The 17,882-nt window shown below is 38.2% G+C and overlaps 1 protein-coding gene across 2 annotated transcripts in view; it reads left to right on the forward strand.

The window, feature by feature from the left end:
- The first annotated feature begins 4,590 nt into the window (after nucleotides 1-4,590).
- Nucleotides 4,591-17,882, forward strand: part of LOC131693155 (phosphoserine phosphatase) — a 45,980-nt gene continuing 32,688 nt past the window's right edge. Inside the window, exon 1 of one of the 2 annotated variants that reach the window (XM_058980749.1) lies at nucleotides 4,591-4,869. In XM_058980749.1, coding sequence (XP_058836732.1) covers nucleotides 4,766-4,869 — 104 coding nt within the window. In that variant the 5' untranslated portion in view covers nucleotides 4,591-4,765. Of the gene's footprint in view, nucleotides 4,870-6,243; nucleotides 6,478-17,882 lie in introns of those variants that run through there. The other variant, XM_058980750.1, reaches the window with a different exon arrangement.

The raw sequence follows: 17,882 nt of genomic DNA on the forward strand, positions 1-17,882 counted from the left end.
TTGGCAAAAATTCCACCCGATTTAACCTCAATCTCGCCCTAACACAACTGCACATTCTTACTTCGTTTTTTTAAGCTTCTATCTCATCTTATTACATCCAGTTGAAGACTTTCCTAAGGATCAGAACTGAACTGATGTACAATGTGGGGGAACATGGGGAGACTTGACCAAGCGCAAAATTCTATTTTTGGGAATGGCAGCTTAATTTTTTCAAAAATATTTTTATACTTGTTTTGATTACTTAAGGTAATTTTAAAAGTTTGAAATGAAAAATCCTTTGTTTACAGAAAATATTCCCTGATTATTGAATTTGCATTAAATGATGCAATTTTTTATCAAACTTTGAATGAACATATCTACTCGACTACTAATTACTATTAATGTACTAATATATCATCAAATTCCTTATGAATCAGTGAAATGAGTTTACATAAATTGGAACATTGGAATAGTTATTACTATACAATTTGCATGAAATTGAACGCAATAACTAATGTTGGGGAGACTTGAACAAGTGGCAATTAGCTGAAGAAAGATGCAAAATTCCTGATATTTACTATGCTTTTTTATGTCGTTTATTTGACACGGCTCATAGCGGTAGCTTAACGGAGCCGTGGATCTTTCATGCGCTTACAATATGTAAAAAATAAAAACAAATATTATTGATTGTCCGTTGGATCTCGAGCGCGCAACTTTTTATTGCGAGCGTAGACCTTTCGCAGCTCGCCTACTGCGTCATGGGGACCATTTAATTCTCTCCTGTCCTCCACATCAAGGTCATCATCGTTAAAAGTGCCTTGGTGCTCGCGACCAGATGTGCACTCCTGCTTTTTGCACTTACGGGTGACCAATGTAAATCCGTCGTCATTGTTATCATCTTCTTCACCGATGTTGCTTACAATGGTTTTTGGGGTGCTGGATGCTGCTTTGGCAGTTGTCAATATGGACTGAACAGCTGCCACAAATTTGGCAACCGTTTGTGGTTCATGTATTGGTATTGAAAACTCTTTTTTGGGTTGGTTTACCGTGGATTCGTTGGCAATCGGTAGAGATGAATTCTCCTCTGTATCTTCCGCGCAAGGTTGTCCGTGGTGTGCTGTTTGATTACAACACTTGCACGTGGGAGTTTGCCCCTCATGGGTGCATAACGTAGTTTGATTAATACTAGCTTCGTGGGTTTTGAGTTTTATAGTCAAGTAGGAGGGGATAGGTCTTTCAATCGGCATCCTCACCACAAGAACACCGTTAGGTGTACCCGGGAAGAAATTTCTCCACGTATCAGGTGTAACGGATTCTACTTCTCCGTATTGCGACATGTATTTTACAGCTTTACATCCACGTAGTCTTTTTCTTTATACACGGGAATCTTAATTCCAACTTTATCACTTTCAGCCACGTGCTTTAAGTTGTTCTGCAAAACGAAACGTTCGGCTTGTGCTAACGTGTTGAATGATATGAGTACGATATTACGAAGATGATGATACTGTAGATACATAACCTCCTTGAGCTTAAGCTGCATCTTCGCCTTCAGCAGGTATTCCACTTCACGAAAACTCAATCTTATTGAACAGAATTTAAAGTCAACGACCGCTGTGTTGGGTCGGAGCAGAGATTTTTCGTCAACTTTACTCATGATGGCAAGAATGAATCAAAAGTTTCCTTTGTTCTCGAGACAATGCACACTAGATCGAGAGGTTGCTAGTTGTTGTTCACTTGGTTCGATTGTACGTCTGACTTGGGCAGAAGTAGAAAGTAGACTGATTTACTGTGCTTTGGTATCTACTGTTAATGTTAATCACGCCATAGAAAATTCCACTTCAAAAATAAGTCTATATATTTTAGTATTAGTAAACAAAGTTAGCAGTAGTAGGGCTAATTTCGTAACGTGTGAACATGCAATGTAAGCAGTACAGTTAATCCTTAAAAAGAAATTCATTAAACATTTAATTTCGAAATTTATGAAAGGCAACCCTTTTGTACTTTTTACTGTTTCATAAGGATATCGACAATATAGAAAAAATTACAGCATGTTCTATGTTATTATTTTTTGTTATGATTTTTCAAAATTTTCTTGATCAAGTCTCCCCAGGCCTTGGTTAAGTCTCCCCGCAGTGGGGAGACTTGACCAAAAAAAATTAAAGAGTTGTGTGCAGGACACGACCACGGTGACATTGAAAATGTAGTGTGCTATATAATTCGCGGCGTCGGCAGTAAAACATAATGATGAGTTATGTACTATCAACGACCATGCGGTAAACTTGGATGGAAAGCCCAACTCCTCCTGTAAATACACCGAGCTTCAAGGTGTCCCACGAAGCTCAAAATAATCGGCTTTCCAAATTTGAGAACCGTCGATGTGTTTTGTCAGTTTATAAACTCTAGTGCAGGGATGCTACATTGAAATCTGTGTTTCTGTCAAAAAAAATTTTTTGTCATCTGTGATCACTAAAACAAACAAAAAATCTGTGATAATTTTCCAGCAAATCTGTGAAAAATTACAATATTTCCAAAAATCTGTGGAAATCTGTGATTTTTTCATCAAAATACTAAAAATCTGTCAGCTGTGAAAAAGAATCTGTGATGAAAAATTGTGAAGAAAATCTGTGATATTGCAGAAAAATCTGTGAATATGGTAACCCTGATCACGAGCGCTTGGCCGCTGGATGCCTAGACCTGTCGTCGTCCCCAACCCTAGCGGTAGCAGTGATCAAATGCAGCACTCATCGCAGCGCATTGTCAACATTCCTGACTGCTACTGCTGTTCTTTACGGCCCGACGTTCGATGGGAGAATGAACTCGCTCGAGGACTGGTATTCTTTAAATAGTCGAGGATTACGTCATTCATAGAAGCGTAGTGTGCTGGGTGCTCAAATCTGTCGTACGAGACGCTATAGGCACGGTGTTGCTTGTCTGGCAAAAGAGCAACAACTGATTCAAACAGGCACGCGGCACATTTATTTATAACTTTTCGTGTTCGTTTGAATCTCTAAGGTGCTCCCTATCGCCGGCTCTGCCGGCGATAGATTGACTGATGTATGGGAGTTTTCACGTTTTCCGAGATCTATTCATTTGTGCTTGTTTTTAATAGTGTGCTAATGAAATACAAAAACACTATAGCAATCAAACATAATTTCAGTTAACTCCGAATTGTTTGGTGATAACCAGACGGAAATCCGTTCATAAATAACAAAGTTATTAGCGTTCAAAATAGTGACGCAAAAACGTGACGCCGTTTGATTTTGATTTTAGAATGACACCCTGCCACAGATAGTGCAGTAAGACATTTTCAATGTCAAAAACGATCACAGAAAAACTTTTGTAAAAATTCTGCAAAAAATCATGAACACGTAAAATAACTTTGCACGTTATATCTCTTTTATGACTTTTGAGGGATTGAAGGCTTTTTTAGAGATTTATGCAGGTTTAGCTGAAAACCTGGTCAAGTCTCCCCATGTTCCCCTACCAAGTTGGAGTTGACAGCCGTTCTTATTTTAAAGGACATGTCCTTTATTTCGACGATGTAGGGAGGCGCCCTTTATTTTATCCCAAATACCCTTCATTTTAGTTTCAAACCTACACATATTTCAAAATCTTTGACATGTTAATTACATGTGAAAGAAACTTGAAAGTTTTGCCTCGATATATGTAGTCTTATAAAAGTTGTGCAAGATGGAAGAAGAAAGAAAAAAATTAATTCAGCATATTCACGTCGGAAACCCGACACTGACCTGCCAACCTCGCCGGCATTTTGTTCCAACATTGAATTGTATGTGCAGCGTCCTGAGTGTCTTTCCTGTTTTCTTTAACATCCGCTTGATAACTGCGGTTTTTTATTAGACGGAATTAAGAGCAGTTGTGTGAATTAATATCCTTATGAACGAAATCCACTTTATTGTCATGGTACCGGTGTACTACCTACAGGTTGTAGTGGGAGTTTGCCAAAAACTAGCAAGAACCTCATTGGGCCTTTGTGAATCTTAATTAAAGATAAAATATACACTTTTCCGGTCACTCTGGCTTATAGTCCGCATCTGCAAATTCCATGTCAAATCATCAATTTCTGGGCAAATTTATCGGCAAAAGCAACCTTGTATTTACTAGGGACCTTGTGTTATAGCCAAATAAAACTGTCGAATTAATAAAGTGTCAGTATTCTAAATGCTTTTTAACATTTGATTGAACGTGTCCTTTGTTTGTTCTCAGCCAATTTGGGAACCCTAGGTCGAATAATCAAATTATTTTCATTTTATGATAAGATAATAAATTGTCAATTTAATATCCATGTAACTAGTCAAAGAAAAGAATCAACCTACCCCGGTTTCCCCTATAAAAACTCCAATATCAAGTACTTTCTTCCTATATCTCAACTCACAATAAACAGTTCTACCTTCTAACTAGTTTGTGTCATTTTCCCATGTCTTCCTTGTATTCTATTTACCACGGAAACCTTGAAAACCGTTCAACTTGTCGACCGCATACGAACAAATTGAACAAGGCAGGCTACATATAGAGAGGAAGAATGCGCCTCAACACCACTTATTTATACCGGTTACTAGGGTAACCGCATCACTCAACGAGTGAGCGAGAAAAGGAAACAACAATACACACATCGAAACCGAAACGCACAGACTGCTGATAATATCCGATATGCAGTCGGCAGTTACTTTGTAGTTAAGCGTCAATTGCACTGGATGGAAATTTTATTTGCTCAGCAGACTACCGTCAGAAGACCGAAACAAGTGCGCGATTGTTTTCTGTAGTGCGAATGCATCAGCAGTGTCGACACTATCTCCGACTGACTAGCAATAACATCAACTATTATTATTCGTGGTATCATCAACAACATCCTTATCGAAGGAACACGCGTCGGTGAGTACATACCTATGCATTATTGTCTAGTAATCGCCTACTGTGATAGAATAGCGGCACATGTACACTGCAAAGTTGACTGGTTCAAGCAAACAATAAACATCGAATCGCAAAATAGCCCCCCTCGAACACGGTGAAAGCCTCTCGCGGCTGGTGCAATGTTTGTGGCATCTTAACTCATTATGTTGGATGATGACGATGAAGAGTGAAACTTAATCCCTGGTTGATCGCAACGGGATAACCGCGAATGAAGGAAGGAGGTGTGCAATTTAAACCAATCAGAAAGTCGCCCTAACAGGGGATAGAAAACCAAAAGTGATACCTATCACCAAGCAGAACTATAGCGATATTTTTGCTAAATCGAATAAACAACTGGCAAGTGGAAAATATTCTTGGATTTGTACGAGTGTAAATTATCTCTCTCGTCATCAGCTGAGGGTGTTACGTCTGGTACTCTATCAATCAGTTATTTGTTTGTTTGTCAACGGTGCTCTAAATTGAGATTTTTCAAAACGAAAGTTTTGTTTTGGATGAAATTACCTTTGAGGAAATATGAGCGACCAAAAATAAAACTCGCAAAGACAGAACATGCTTCGTAAAATCCTATTCATCTATTTTTTATTTACAATGGTCAAAGCGCTACCTAACAAATTTTTACAAATAAATCTTTGCTTCGCAACACCGTGAAGATGACCTGATGGAAAAATCGACGGTTGCTTTGTTTATTCTGCTCACTCCTCGAAGCAAACAGTTGAGCCAAGGCAAAGGCTACTTGTTACAATTAGCATGATAACGAAATGATGTCTTCCTTCCACACTACTTGTTGCGATGTCCAAATGACCCAAATCCTTGCAATGCGCACCGTTTTATGATTAGTCATTCTATAAACAAACTAAAAACGAGTTCAAAGACCTTTGAATTGTAACGAGTTACAATTAAATCAGCAATTGCCTAAGGCAATGCGGTATTATTATTAATCGTCAAGGCTGCTAGTTGTACACACCCTCCAAAGGAACACAATCACTTATCATCGTCAGCATTCGTTACGGTCAATAAATTCTGCGTGTGCCGCTAAACACATGCACTCGGATGATGCAATAGGCTGCATGTAAAATAGATGTTCACAGTCGTGTTTTCGAAAACAAAAGACGATCCCGTAGTCCACATCCCTTGGTCAAGGCGCTCCGGCACTTGATGTTCACCATCGGTCGTCATATAAACTGCCATCCAGCCCATCACGCGGCTCGGATGGAAACAAAATATTTGTTCGGATGTACATACATGTATTATCGCCGATCAGCGTGCGCGCACTCCCTTCTCCCTTTTGCGGCAATTGGTGATATAGTGTTGGTCGGATGACTGGAGGTGTTATCAGACCCAGTAATACCGGAATAAAGAGCGTTGCCAATCGATGGCTGCGATCAGTTGTTCACCATAATTTCCTAAAAGAAGACGTATAATTCCGTTCGAACGGGTTCTCGTGTATAAAACGTGTAGCAAACGAGTTTTTTTGGTTTCTTTGAAAAGTGATTATTAGCAGTACCTGACCAGGTTGAAACAGTGAAGTATTGGAACTACCTTACGGACGAAACACATCAGTATGAACCGGTGAGAAACGGCTTTGAAGTGATTCCTATATTAAATATTTTGTTGCGTTTTCGTATGAAAATATAGAAAGTGTTGATCGACCTACTGAATGTTGTCGTTGTCAAAAGTAATTTATATCGACGCCTACTATTCAGTGGTAGGCCTGCGGAGAATCTTATGGCATTTTCGTTTTTGACAGTGCACTACACCGGTGTAGTAGGTGCTACACTCATTCAAACTTGAGTATAATCAGTCTAGCTCTTTCTTTGCACTACACCGGTGTAGCACCAAGAAAAAAAACGAAAACGCTAATAGAATGGTAAAAACGCTTTTAATCCACCTAACAGTGTGATGAGACATTTCTTATAACTCTTATCACTCTCTTCGGATATTATATCGTTTGAGAACATTTAGAACTTGATGCTTCGCGATGTTTTTGATAACACATACTACATGGGATAATGGCAGGACTCAGAGAATCGCTCAAATCAGCATAGGACAACATCAGTCAACATAGAAATCTCAAACCAAATCAATGGGAAAGCGAAAAAATGACCCATAAAATAGACATACCATCGAATTATTGTTAATGCTCTGTTAATAAAATATCTAAATTGTGGTGGGAAAACTGAATTTTCATAAAGGGGTTATATATTGTACTGAGCCAAAAAAACCGAAATTTTTTTTAATCGATTTGAAGTTTATACTTTACTCAAATTTCCAACGCGACTGAGAACTAAGAAATCAACGCTTTTTCTTGAAAAGGGCGATACTAGCAGTGATACCATTCAAAGAAAATCAACAGTGAATATTTCCAGACTTGGTTTTATTTCCTATTTAAGAACTATTGTGTTTTTTACATCCTAGATTGCATGATTCAGTGATCGAAACCCAAAACTTCATAAAGTATTTGAAATTATTAAATTAAAATTTGTGTTTGCTATTGAAATTGACAAAATGATTGTATATATAGTATATAGTCCCTTTGGCGATTGTTTACTTTTTCGGTAACACCTATCAGCATTGAAGTATCGCCCTCACGTTTTTTTACAATAACTACCGTTTTACACCACCGATTTCGTCCGGGTTTTTTCAATAGCGATCATTGTTACTATTTACAGCTGGTATCAGCTTGATAATCCTAAAAAAATACGAAAATAACAGTTTCGCCTCTAAACTGCCAGCAAAAAAAGTATCGCCCTGCTTGTTTGCATGGAGCGTGGAGGGCGAAACTTTAAATAAACAAACAAAAATACAGTTGCGCCTGTTGTATTTTTTGCTGTAGTTTAAGAAAGCAATATCGTAGAATCCAAATTTTTAGGTTCGTTTCAAAGCCCTCATTCGCATGTATGAAAAAAGCCCTATGTTTACATTTGTAAGTATCGCCCTTTTCACAAATAAGCGTTGAAATGAAATCGCAGCTCCTGCTATCACGTTATCTCTGAAGTGCATGCGTGCATAGTTCCAAATTTTACTACGACATCGACTTTTCTAAAGGTGACTTCCCAGTAGTATCCTTGATTTAAATTATTATCGCTAATCCTAATGCCAAAGAACAAATAAAAACCTCTCGAAAACGAACCGTTTGGGAAAATCATCATCATTACTGGAATTTTCATTTTCACGAATCTTTTCGATAACCTTCCGTCACTTGCGTTAATGCACTGGTTGCACAGTGCTCTGAAAATCTAGCGAAATCGTCTTAGGGCACCAGCGGGTCTAATTCAGAGCTATCTGCGCGGCGAGTTAAATGTGTAAAGAATACTATAAATTAATTTCTATTCCATAATTTCAGTTCAGCAATTCGAGAGATCGTGCTCACCGCAAGCCATGAGAAATAGACTACGTTGTGAAGCGATGGTCACTATTTATTAAAAAAATCACGGTTAAATAAAAAATTAAACTATTAAAAAAATTTCAAATAGTTTATAATTTTTACAAACTTATTAGGAAAAATTGTTTAATAAGCTTTTGTAATATTGTGTAGGAAAAAAGCTGAAAATTTCAGTATTTTCTCTATCTGCAACATATAAACCCATAAGTATACCAATTAATTGGTATACGAATTGGAATAGGTTCGCCAAATTTTGGAAGAAGTCTATAAAATAACCCCTTGAAAGCTACCTAAACATTGTTGTAGTTCGATGCAATAAAAAACCCCAAATCGAAATGTACCTATTAATGTGAAACACAGTGAATAATACATACAGTAAAGACCCATTTTTATCAATCTCATGGTGTATTTTAGGCTGACAAAATGGGGACATTGACTAAATCGGGCATTTTTTTCTTTATAATAAACTGAAGCTGTTAAAATATTCTTCCCGTCCCTTGATGGAGTCTGATAACTATTTCTGATTATGATGAACTTTTTATTTTTGCATATTTCCATCTTCATGATACGGAAAACATACTCAAGAAAGGATTTACTCGAATTCAGTCTTGTTCGTCTGCTAGAGCCCATCAAACATATGTTCATATTTGGCTGTTAAAATCGGGGTTTCAATGTATTATAATAGATATTCAACATTCGAAGAAGTTTCTTGTGAACGACTGTAGAACAACTTTGTTTCTACTTACTTGAAGTCAGCGGCGTAGCCAGAAATTCGGTTTGGTAGAGGTTTGGTGAAAATGGATCTTACTGTCCAAACGGCATAATTCCGAAACCGTAATTTTTGAAATTTTAAAATTATGCAGAATTAATTTTTCAGAAAATAGTAACAGAGATCGTATCTTTAGCGAATTTGTTGAGACTTTTTGTAGTCATGAATATTAACCTGAGAAAATTCACCATAAATACTTCTTGGACGATATACCGTCAAAATTATTTTATCAAATGATGCGCTGTTTAACGTTTGTAAGACTCATCGAAGATACTAAACCTCCGAAATCGGCGGTTTCAAAATGATGCTATCTTGACCTTAAATTACTGTTTTTGAACACTTGACCTATACATATAATTGGACATACAACAAAAATCAAATGCTCATCAAAATCGATCAGAACCTGCTAGAGTCGAATGGAAATCGTAATTTTTCATAAATTTCTCTCTACATTCGGAAAGTGTTATCCTCGTTATTAATCATATTACGTTTTCGTCTCAACTCGACGCATTCCCAAAATAAAAACCTGTTTTAATCCACCTAGTGGTGCAATTGTGCTTGTCTCATTTGTCCAGACTACGATTCCATGGCTGGTTATGTTCAATACAATGGTGGAAATGAATATTACATGTTCAGTACGATTTGAACATACATACAACGGATCGACAGCCACGATCTTGAGATACTATGTGATACTGAAACATCGCTTGAAACCAGCGGCGGATCATGGAGAAAGATCCGGGAGGTCCGGGTCCTGCCGAATTTTCAACTTGTTAAGAAATTTTAAACTAGTTTTAATTTTAAAGTAGCAGTATGATTGACGATTTTTAGAGTTTAAATTCGCTTCCTATTAAATAAAGATCCTAATTACAGTACATCTCTACAAAAGCGAGCTCAATTTGAAAAGAAATCTGAGGATTATGATTGATTACAGAATTCTGGAATTTTCTATTGGAATGTTTTCAGGCAGGAATTAGATATTGATGCTATTAGACAACTGTGAAATCAAGCCAATAGATCAGTTACATATCAGGACCCCATTCCGACAATTTATCAAAAATCCTCATGATGTTTACAATAACAGGTTATCAATCTACGGATCAGATAATTGTTATTGTAATATTGAATTAAATCAGTCTGCATCAATAAATTTTCAACTTCAATCCAATATTTTTTTTGGGTGTGGTGGAGGGGGAGGGGGGTTGTATGGTGTTAAACCCCAAAACCTTCTCTTGGCTACGCCGTTGCTTGGAGTTATTTATTTCGCTTTCCATTTTCCGATATGTTTCAGATCGATCCGATGGTCATAAGTTAGTTTCATAAGTTTCATTGAAAAACTCCGGGGCAGTGGTTCATTACCACTTTTGCAAAAAGGTGCAACGCCAGTGCAATCCACTGTCTGGGATGTTTTCAATAAAATCGGAATTAGTCTACCAGGACAATCGCAAGGCTAGTGCTATGATCGTACTCATTACTATGAATCCTTCCTGGCTGCACCTTGTCTGTGGCCAGGATTTGGCTTTGAAGGTGGCGTGGAAATGTAATGCATAATTTAAATTGGTACTGGGGATTTGAGACAACCGATCTATTTTGTAATTGGAATCGGAAGAAATTTTTTAATAGTTCTCAGTGTAAAAAAACATTGTACCAGATATCAATAATACTATAATTTATTCTTGAAATAATAATTTCGATAGTGGTTTATCTAATTTATACAGAATTTGTTTTACGATATTATTAAACAGTATACATATATTTTATTCATATTCAAGCATTCAAGAAACTTTTTAGGTGTTAACTTTTTGTAACAAATAAGATGTTGGCGGGTCATATTGACCCAGATTTCGAACTCAGTTTTAAGATACATTTTCAACTAAATCTATATGAATTGGTACTTAACCCTTAAAGGCGCAAACCAATTTTTTTCAAAGTTTCTGAAAATTGTCACACAGCTTTAATACACCACTATGATAATTTTGAGATGGTTTTCGCAATGTTGTTTTAAAACAGCATTGCGCATTTAAGGGTTAAATGTTGGAGTGTAACTCTGGAGGAAATTTAGAATAGGACGTAAGTAACATTGAGAGCCTCTCTTTGTTTACTTTATCTTTCGATTATTACGGCGTCACTATAACACTTTGCACTAATTTCGCAGTACATATCGAAATCCGATGGTTTTACCAGAATATTATGCAAAGAGTTGATTGCTAAATGCTGTAACACAACACAAGAGAAAGACCCTAAAGAGAATCTCTCATTGTTACTTACGTCCTATTCTAAATTTTCTCTAGAAATTTTCAGTTTCTGGTGAATATTACCGTTTTCACCTTATTGGTCAGTGGGAATCGGTGCCGGTGTTTTCCGATTCCGGCGGTATACTATTGTACTATTGTGACATCGGAATTGTTGACTTTGATCAACCCTTTGTCAGAAGGTAGTTTCCGGAATCGTAATCCTCAATAAAACGCTCCGGTTTTGTAATGGGAGATTATAATTTTCCTATCGAGAAAACAATAAGTTTTACTATAATTTTATCTCGCATTTTCGCATAGTTATAAGTTTAGATAAGTAGACCGTAACTAAATATACATACATATATAACTCATATGTGTAAGTATAAATATTGTGTGGTATGCACATTATAATTTCATATAACATATTTCATATTTAAATTAATCACGTTTAGTCCTTTTCTGCCTTTCGTCTATTCGAATACGATCAGGCAATTCTGTCATGTTTTTGGTCGATAAGCTGTTCGAATAAATTCAATTTATAATATCCTGTCTCGCCTTAGTTCTGTTCATATTTCTTACCGAATCGTAGCAAGGAGCGAATGGAGAATTCTGCTAGTGAGCTGGCTATTATGTTAACCTAATTTTAAGAGTAGTGTAAGTAGTAATTTTAAAGTAATTTTAGATTAAATTCTTACCGTTTTTATGTGTAGAAATAAGGTAGTTATTTAGGCACTTTTAAGCACTAGCTTAGATTAGTTTTAAATACAATTAATTTAATATTGGCTTCATACACTGGGACGAATAGAATCTTTTTGCTTACGCACCGCGATGACAGTTGGACAGTCGTACCCAAGATGTTACCTGTCACCTTCAGGTGAGCTCCGTCGTTGACTGAGTTAGTGTGCGAGGACCAATGTGTTGGAATATCAAGGTGCGCCAGCCGAGTAGAGTCGGGTAACAGGAATCGTAATGCGGGACATCCAAGATCGATCGTATCATGTACAAATTTATTATATACATTCTCAATTTTGTTTTGTTTGTGTTTATTATTAGTATTATGTCAATAAACCTGTGATTTATGATGACGGTTCTGCATACATCTATGGATGCCAAACATGACTCCATTCGGCTCCGATTCCCACTGACCAATAAGGTGAAAAACGGTAATATTTACCAAAAACCGAAAATTGAAACTCCAACACACAATTTAAGTACCAGTTCATATATATTTGGTGTAAAAAGTTGTTTTAAAACTGAGTTCGAAATAGGGGTCAATATGACCCGCTAACACCTTATTCGTAACTTTTTTTGTACAGCCCTTCAGGAATGAGCGAAAATTTTGAACTCTATTGGAAATCGTTGCTCTCCATGAAAGAGGAAAAGTCAAGAAATCCTAAAATTCTAGGTACAAAACTTAAAAAGTTATCGCATTTTGAAAATTCATTTGGGGTCATATTGAAGGTTAAGCGCCTAGTTCGGCCCGGAGTGTCACTGATTTTTTTTAACTTTATCAACTCCCTAGACAGGAATATCTCGACTACAAGTTGAAGTTTGCCGTTTCCAGCGTCTGGCAGGCAATTTGTGACTGTGGAGAAATTGGTGTTCCATAAATCACATCTGGAATAATAAATAATAATCTTCATAAGCTACTCTGGCCATCTTTGTCAAGTCAATCTTTAGCCACTGAAGTATCTTCCTTGATTTAGTATTTTGCCCTTTTGAGTCCCGAATCGGAATATAAAGATCACTTCCGGTTGATGTGCATCACGTTCATCACTATACCAGAACCATCCGTGTCCCAAAACCCTCGCCTAGATAGCTAAGAGTGAGTACAATGTGGAACTTTATAGTCGTAGTCACTCTTATTATGCATTTATGGAGTATTAATCGATTGTAGATTGAGCTGGACTATACTAAATTCCATAAAGGCGGTCGACATATTTGGGGTGTTGAATTGTTGAATGAGTCAAATCGAAGGACCCTTCTAGAAGAGATCCACTTTTTCAAATTCTAGTAAAAATTTGAGTAAATAGTTTGACTACCCGAAACACTTTAAAAATAATATAACGTCTAGTACCAGGCTAATGTTTCGAATAGAGCTAAGTTATGTCAATCTCGATTGATAATTTGAAATTAAAAATTAATCATATGTGCGGAGGATGCAATTTGTGTTTAATATAGTATAAGACAATTGTCTCTTATCCCTGCGGAAGCCGCGCTATACATATACAAAATTAAGGTAGATGCTTCTTATTGGCGGGATGAAACAGAAGAGCATTTCAATCGGCCAATACGAATTGTGTTTAGTAGCTGATTTTCTCGATGTCGTGTCATAGCGATGATTGAAGAAATAATCCTTCCATTAATAAGGGTTATTCGAACGAATGTTCGTTGGAGAACTCGACAGAATATTCGACAACTACAACTGTAAGCAAAAATATCTCGCTTTAGTTTAAAGAGCAATGACATTTGAAACTTATTCTAATACTGCATTACATAGATACATTTGAACTTCGAAACATAGGCGCCTCATCTTCCATTGGATGAGGTTAAGCAACTATTTATAATTATTACTCTAGTTTGATAGCCATATTAACTGACACCTAAGAAAAACGAAATAGTTATAAACATAGCACAAACAACTCAGTCTATTCTCAACCACCAAAGGCATCAGTCACAATACCAGTGTGCTCTCTGCTGCTACCCAAACCAGCGCAAACAGTTGCTTTTTTCTTGTGTACATTGTCTGAAGAACAAAGGGAACCGTTACTATTATTCTTGTGTGGTGATCTAAAGAGATGACTGAGTCTCATCAACAAAATGTGATTCTTCGGGCCAACACGGTGGCCATTGACTTTCGGTCTTTCCGCATAAGACCGAGCATGGGTGATGTGGAACATTTGCTGAAGGTGAAAATGCAGCTTCGGTTTTCGGATGTCAGCTTCATACAGTTGGAGCACGTCAGGCACGCGGTGCTGATAACGTTCAACAAATTCGCCCAGGCGAAAAGATTCATTTCGCAAAACAACTTGAAACACGTGCTGGATTGTGATACCGCTAAAATCAAGATCTCTGTGTATATGGATAACGGAAACGTGGAAGTTAAATTACATGATTTGGCACCACGTACTTGCAAAGTGGCCATTAAAAGATTCATGTCGTATTTCGGAGAAGTGGAATCCATTACGGAGGATACGTGGAGAAACTACTTTCCAGGTATTTCTAATGGTGTTTTTGTGGTGAGACCAGCCCATTCCCTCCTACCTTACCCTGCAGTACACAACAGAAGGGGGTGATACCATTATACAGCGAACTCTATGTACATATCAAGGACAAACTAACACGTGCCAGTTCTGCGAACAAACGGCACATTACGGACAACCCTGCCCAGAAACCGCTAAGAAAAGCTCATCTACAGAAAGAAATACCAACAATCAGTCTCCAATATCATTCCCTGAGCCACAAACGGTTGCCAAATTTGTGGCTGCTGTTCAAGCAATAATTACAACTGCGAAAGCCGCGTCAAGTACTACAAACTCAACAGCTCATATCATCAATGAGGGAGCTACTAGCAATGACGGAGGGTTCACGCTCGTGACCCGAAAGGGAAAGAAGTTAGGGACAACACCTGATCGCGAACATCAAGGCAGTAACCCCGACGATGACCCGGACATGTGCTACGACGACAAAGATATGAATGACCCCCATGATACAGTTGACGTGGATGCAAATATTTCCCCGACACGAAAACGGATCTCCGCGCGCCATGGCAAGTCGCGCGTACGGGATCGATCTTAGTATTAATTGTTTATTTTTATTGTTTACATCATGTAAATATGGGTCATTCCACGCGAAGTGATCAAAACAAGATGCAAACTTGAAATCGACCTTCACGGATTTGAACCAAATTTGGAGGAATTGTTCATCTAGGGCCAATATATGAAAACCCAAATTTTTGTGTCAATTTAACCACCCCTCGGGTCATGGGAGCACCCCCCGTTTTAGCAAATTGCCAAAACCCTTGATTTTCTTTCGATCATATCTTCGGTTCTATTTACTCTAGAATCAAACCACAAGATGGCTATTGAAGAAAATTGTTCAAGGAATCTAGAAAAAACATTATTTCTTGCCGGTGGTGATGCCAACTATGCGATTTTTTCAGTTAAATATTAAAAGTTAATTTTTCTCTCAATACATATATTTTAATTTTGAAAATTTCAATGCCATCGCGTTCCTCAGACATTTTTCATAAAAAAACACTTATCATCCCAATATAATATGAGCGCATCCTGAGATATACCGTTTTGAAGTGCAAAACTCCGATTTTCTCATATAAAAATCCATTTTTATTGGCCAAAATTGAGCAAATCTTCAAACGGTCATAAAAATCGACCCTGATCTGCTAGAAGCAAACCAAAAACGTAGTTTATCATCATTTCTCGCCTTCTTCACAAAAAATTATGTTTGAACTCAGAATAGTCAAGTTGGTTTTTTAGTGTTGTGCGCTTGCGATTTTATATGGGAAATTGCGGTTTTTTCTCTTCAAAACGGTGTATCTCAGGATGCGCTCATATTATATTGGGATGATAAGTGTTTTTATGTGAAAATGTCTGAAGAACGCGATGGCATTAAAATTTTCAAAATTGAAATATATGTATTTAGAGAAAAATTAACTTTTAATATTTAACTGAAAAAATCGCATAGTTGGCAGCACTGCCGGCAAAAAATAATATTTTTTTCTAGATTCCTTGAACAATTTTCTTCAAAAGCCATCTTGTGGTTTGATTCTAGAGTAAATAGAACCGGAGATAAGATCAAAAGAAAATCAAGGGTTTTGAGCCGTGCCAAACAAACGAATTAAAAAAAATAGGACAAACAACTAGACCAACTGTCAGGAGTTTAACGTTCCTTCCGCGTGTTTCATGACTGATTTTCTTTAAAATATCATGTCTTCTAGTTTCATTTCTTTCGCTCCTTTTAGTCCTCGATCAGCCTAGAAAAAAAGCTATTTTATGTTATGAACAAATATTTTCGCTTTGTTCACGTTAGATTGAATCGGGTGGTCAGGTAGGAGGGGATAGGTTTTGTCGGACACATTCTCATCACACGATCACAGCTATGAAGGCCTGGAAAGGCGTTCCTCCAAGCATCATCCTTAGCAGAATCCACTTCTCCGCAATTCATCGTTTCGAAAACCACGCATCTGGCATGTCCTCATGTACGCTGTGATGAATCGTGGCTAATCTTCCGTATCGCTGCGAAATTTTGGTAGATCTTTCACCGTTTGTCGCGCCTCAAGATGACCTCTCGTAATTGGTAATTGGTACGTCATCGCAGTTCGACTGTATACCAGACGGTATTCCCTGGACACAACTTCTTAGCAAGCCATTCTGAGTCGACACCAATACCGATTTTCGTAACTTTCTCACTCCGACAGAGACGTTTCATCCACAGTTTTGAGTCCATCCTTTGTCAAGTTCTCAGTTCTGTTCTGTTCTACAAAGCCAATCTTCAATTTTGCCGCAGCTTTCGATCGTCCCTGTTCGGAGTCACTTATCTCCAACAATTGCATTTCTAGAGCCAGCCGCTCTTCCAGTTTTTTGTTCTCCAGCGCTTGCCTCGCTTCAAAAGCTTTCGTTTGTAGTTCACGAAGTTTCGCGGAATACTTTGATGCCCTTGAAGTGACCTTGCTACAGGATACGGTTGTGCTCGCCATCGGGTCCATACTATGCTGCTTTGGACACATTCGGTATACCCTACGACACAACTGTTTGCTGCTTTGGAATTTGACCTAAACGATAATCAGATCCGACTTCCGAGAACGAACTATGCTGCGTCACTCTCTTCTGTGACTGGTCGATTCGTCCCTGCTTTTGCTGTTGCAAATTACGTCACTTCCACCGTTGTTCAAGACTTTTATGCTGATCTTCCACCTGTTCCAGCTGTTTCTGTTGCTTCTGTTGCTGTTCGAAGCGCTTCAGTTGAACATGTAGTCCGCGCTTTTTCCGCTCCAGCAATTTCCTCTCGCACCCATTACAGCGAAAATCTCGGTCTTGGATAGTCTTGGAGACTCATAGTGAAACCACACGATACACTCGTCGCACTGAACCATCCGGCTAGTATCGAGCCGTTGACACGTTCCACATTCACCAGGAAAATCGTCCTTTTCTAGGTCTATTGGCCGCTTGGCCTCCGCAATCGCCCCTTGGCGGCGATGAGCTGCTTTCTTTTTTCGTTGTGTCTTCAGATGACATTCCTTGGTATCTCTAGGGTGCAGATAAATCTGTGACGACTACGACGAAGCCACTACGATGATGGGACCGACTGGCGAACTGGCCATGCCCGTTGACGATCGCGGCGTAGGGCGGGAAGGGGTGGGCGGTCTTGAGTTCAGAATTGCCTCAATCTGAATCAAGACTGTCCACATTTCGTCGTACACCAAGGTATGCAAGCCAATCGTACGTTTGAAGAGTGTCTTAAATGATTTGACAGCGGATTCCCACAGACAACGGATTCTCCTTTGCGACAGCCCGGGTTTTCCACGTCCAGCGCGTCAACAATGCACGAAAGGCCTGCGTCGTAAGATCCG

The sequence above is a fragment of the Topomyia yanbarensis genome, chromosome 3, assembly GCF_030247195.1.
Source record: "Topomyia yanbarensis strain Yona2022 chromosome 3, ASM3024719v1, whole genome shotgun sequence".
Lineage (NCBI taxonomy): Eukaryota > Metazoa > Arthropoda > Insecta > Diptera > Culicidae > Topomyia > Topomyia yanbarensis.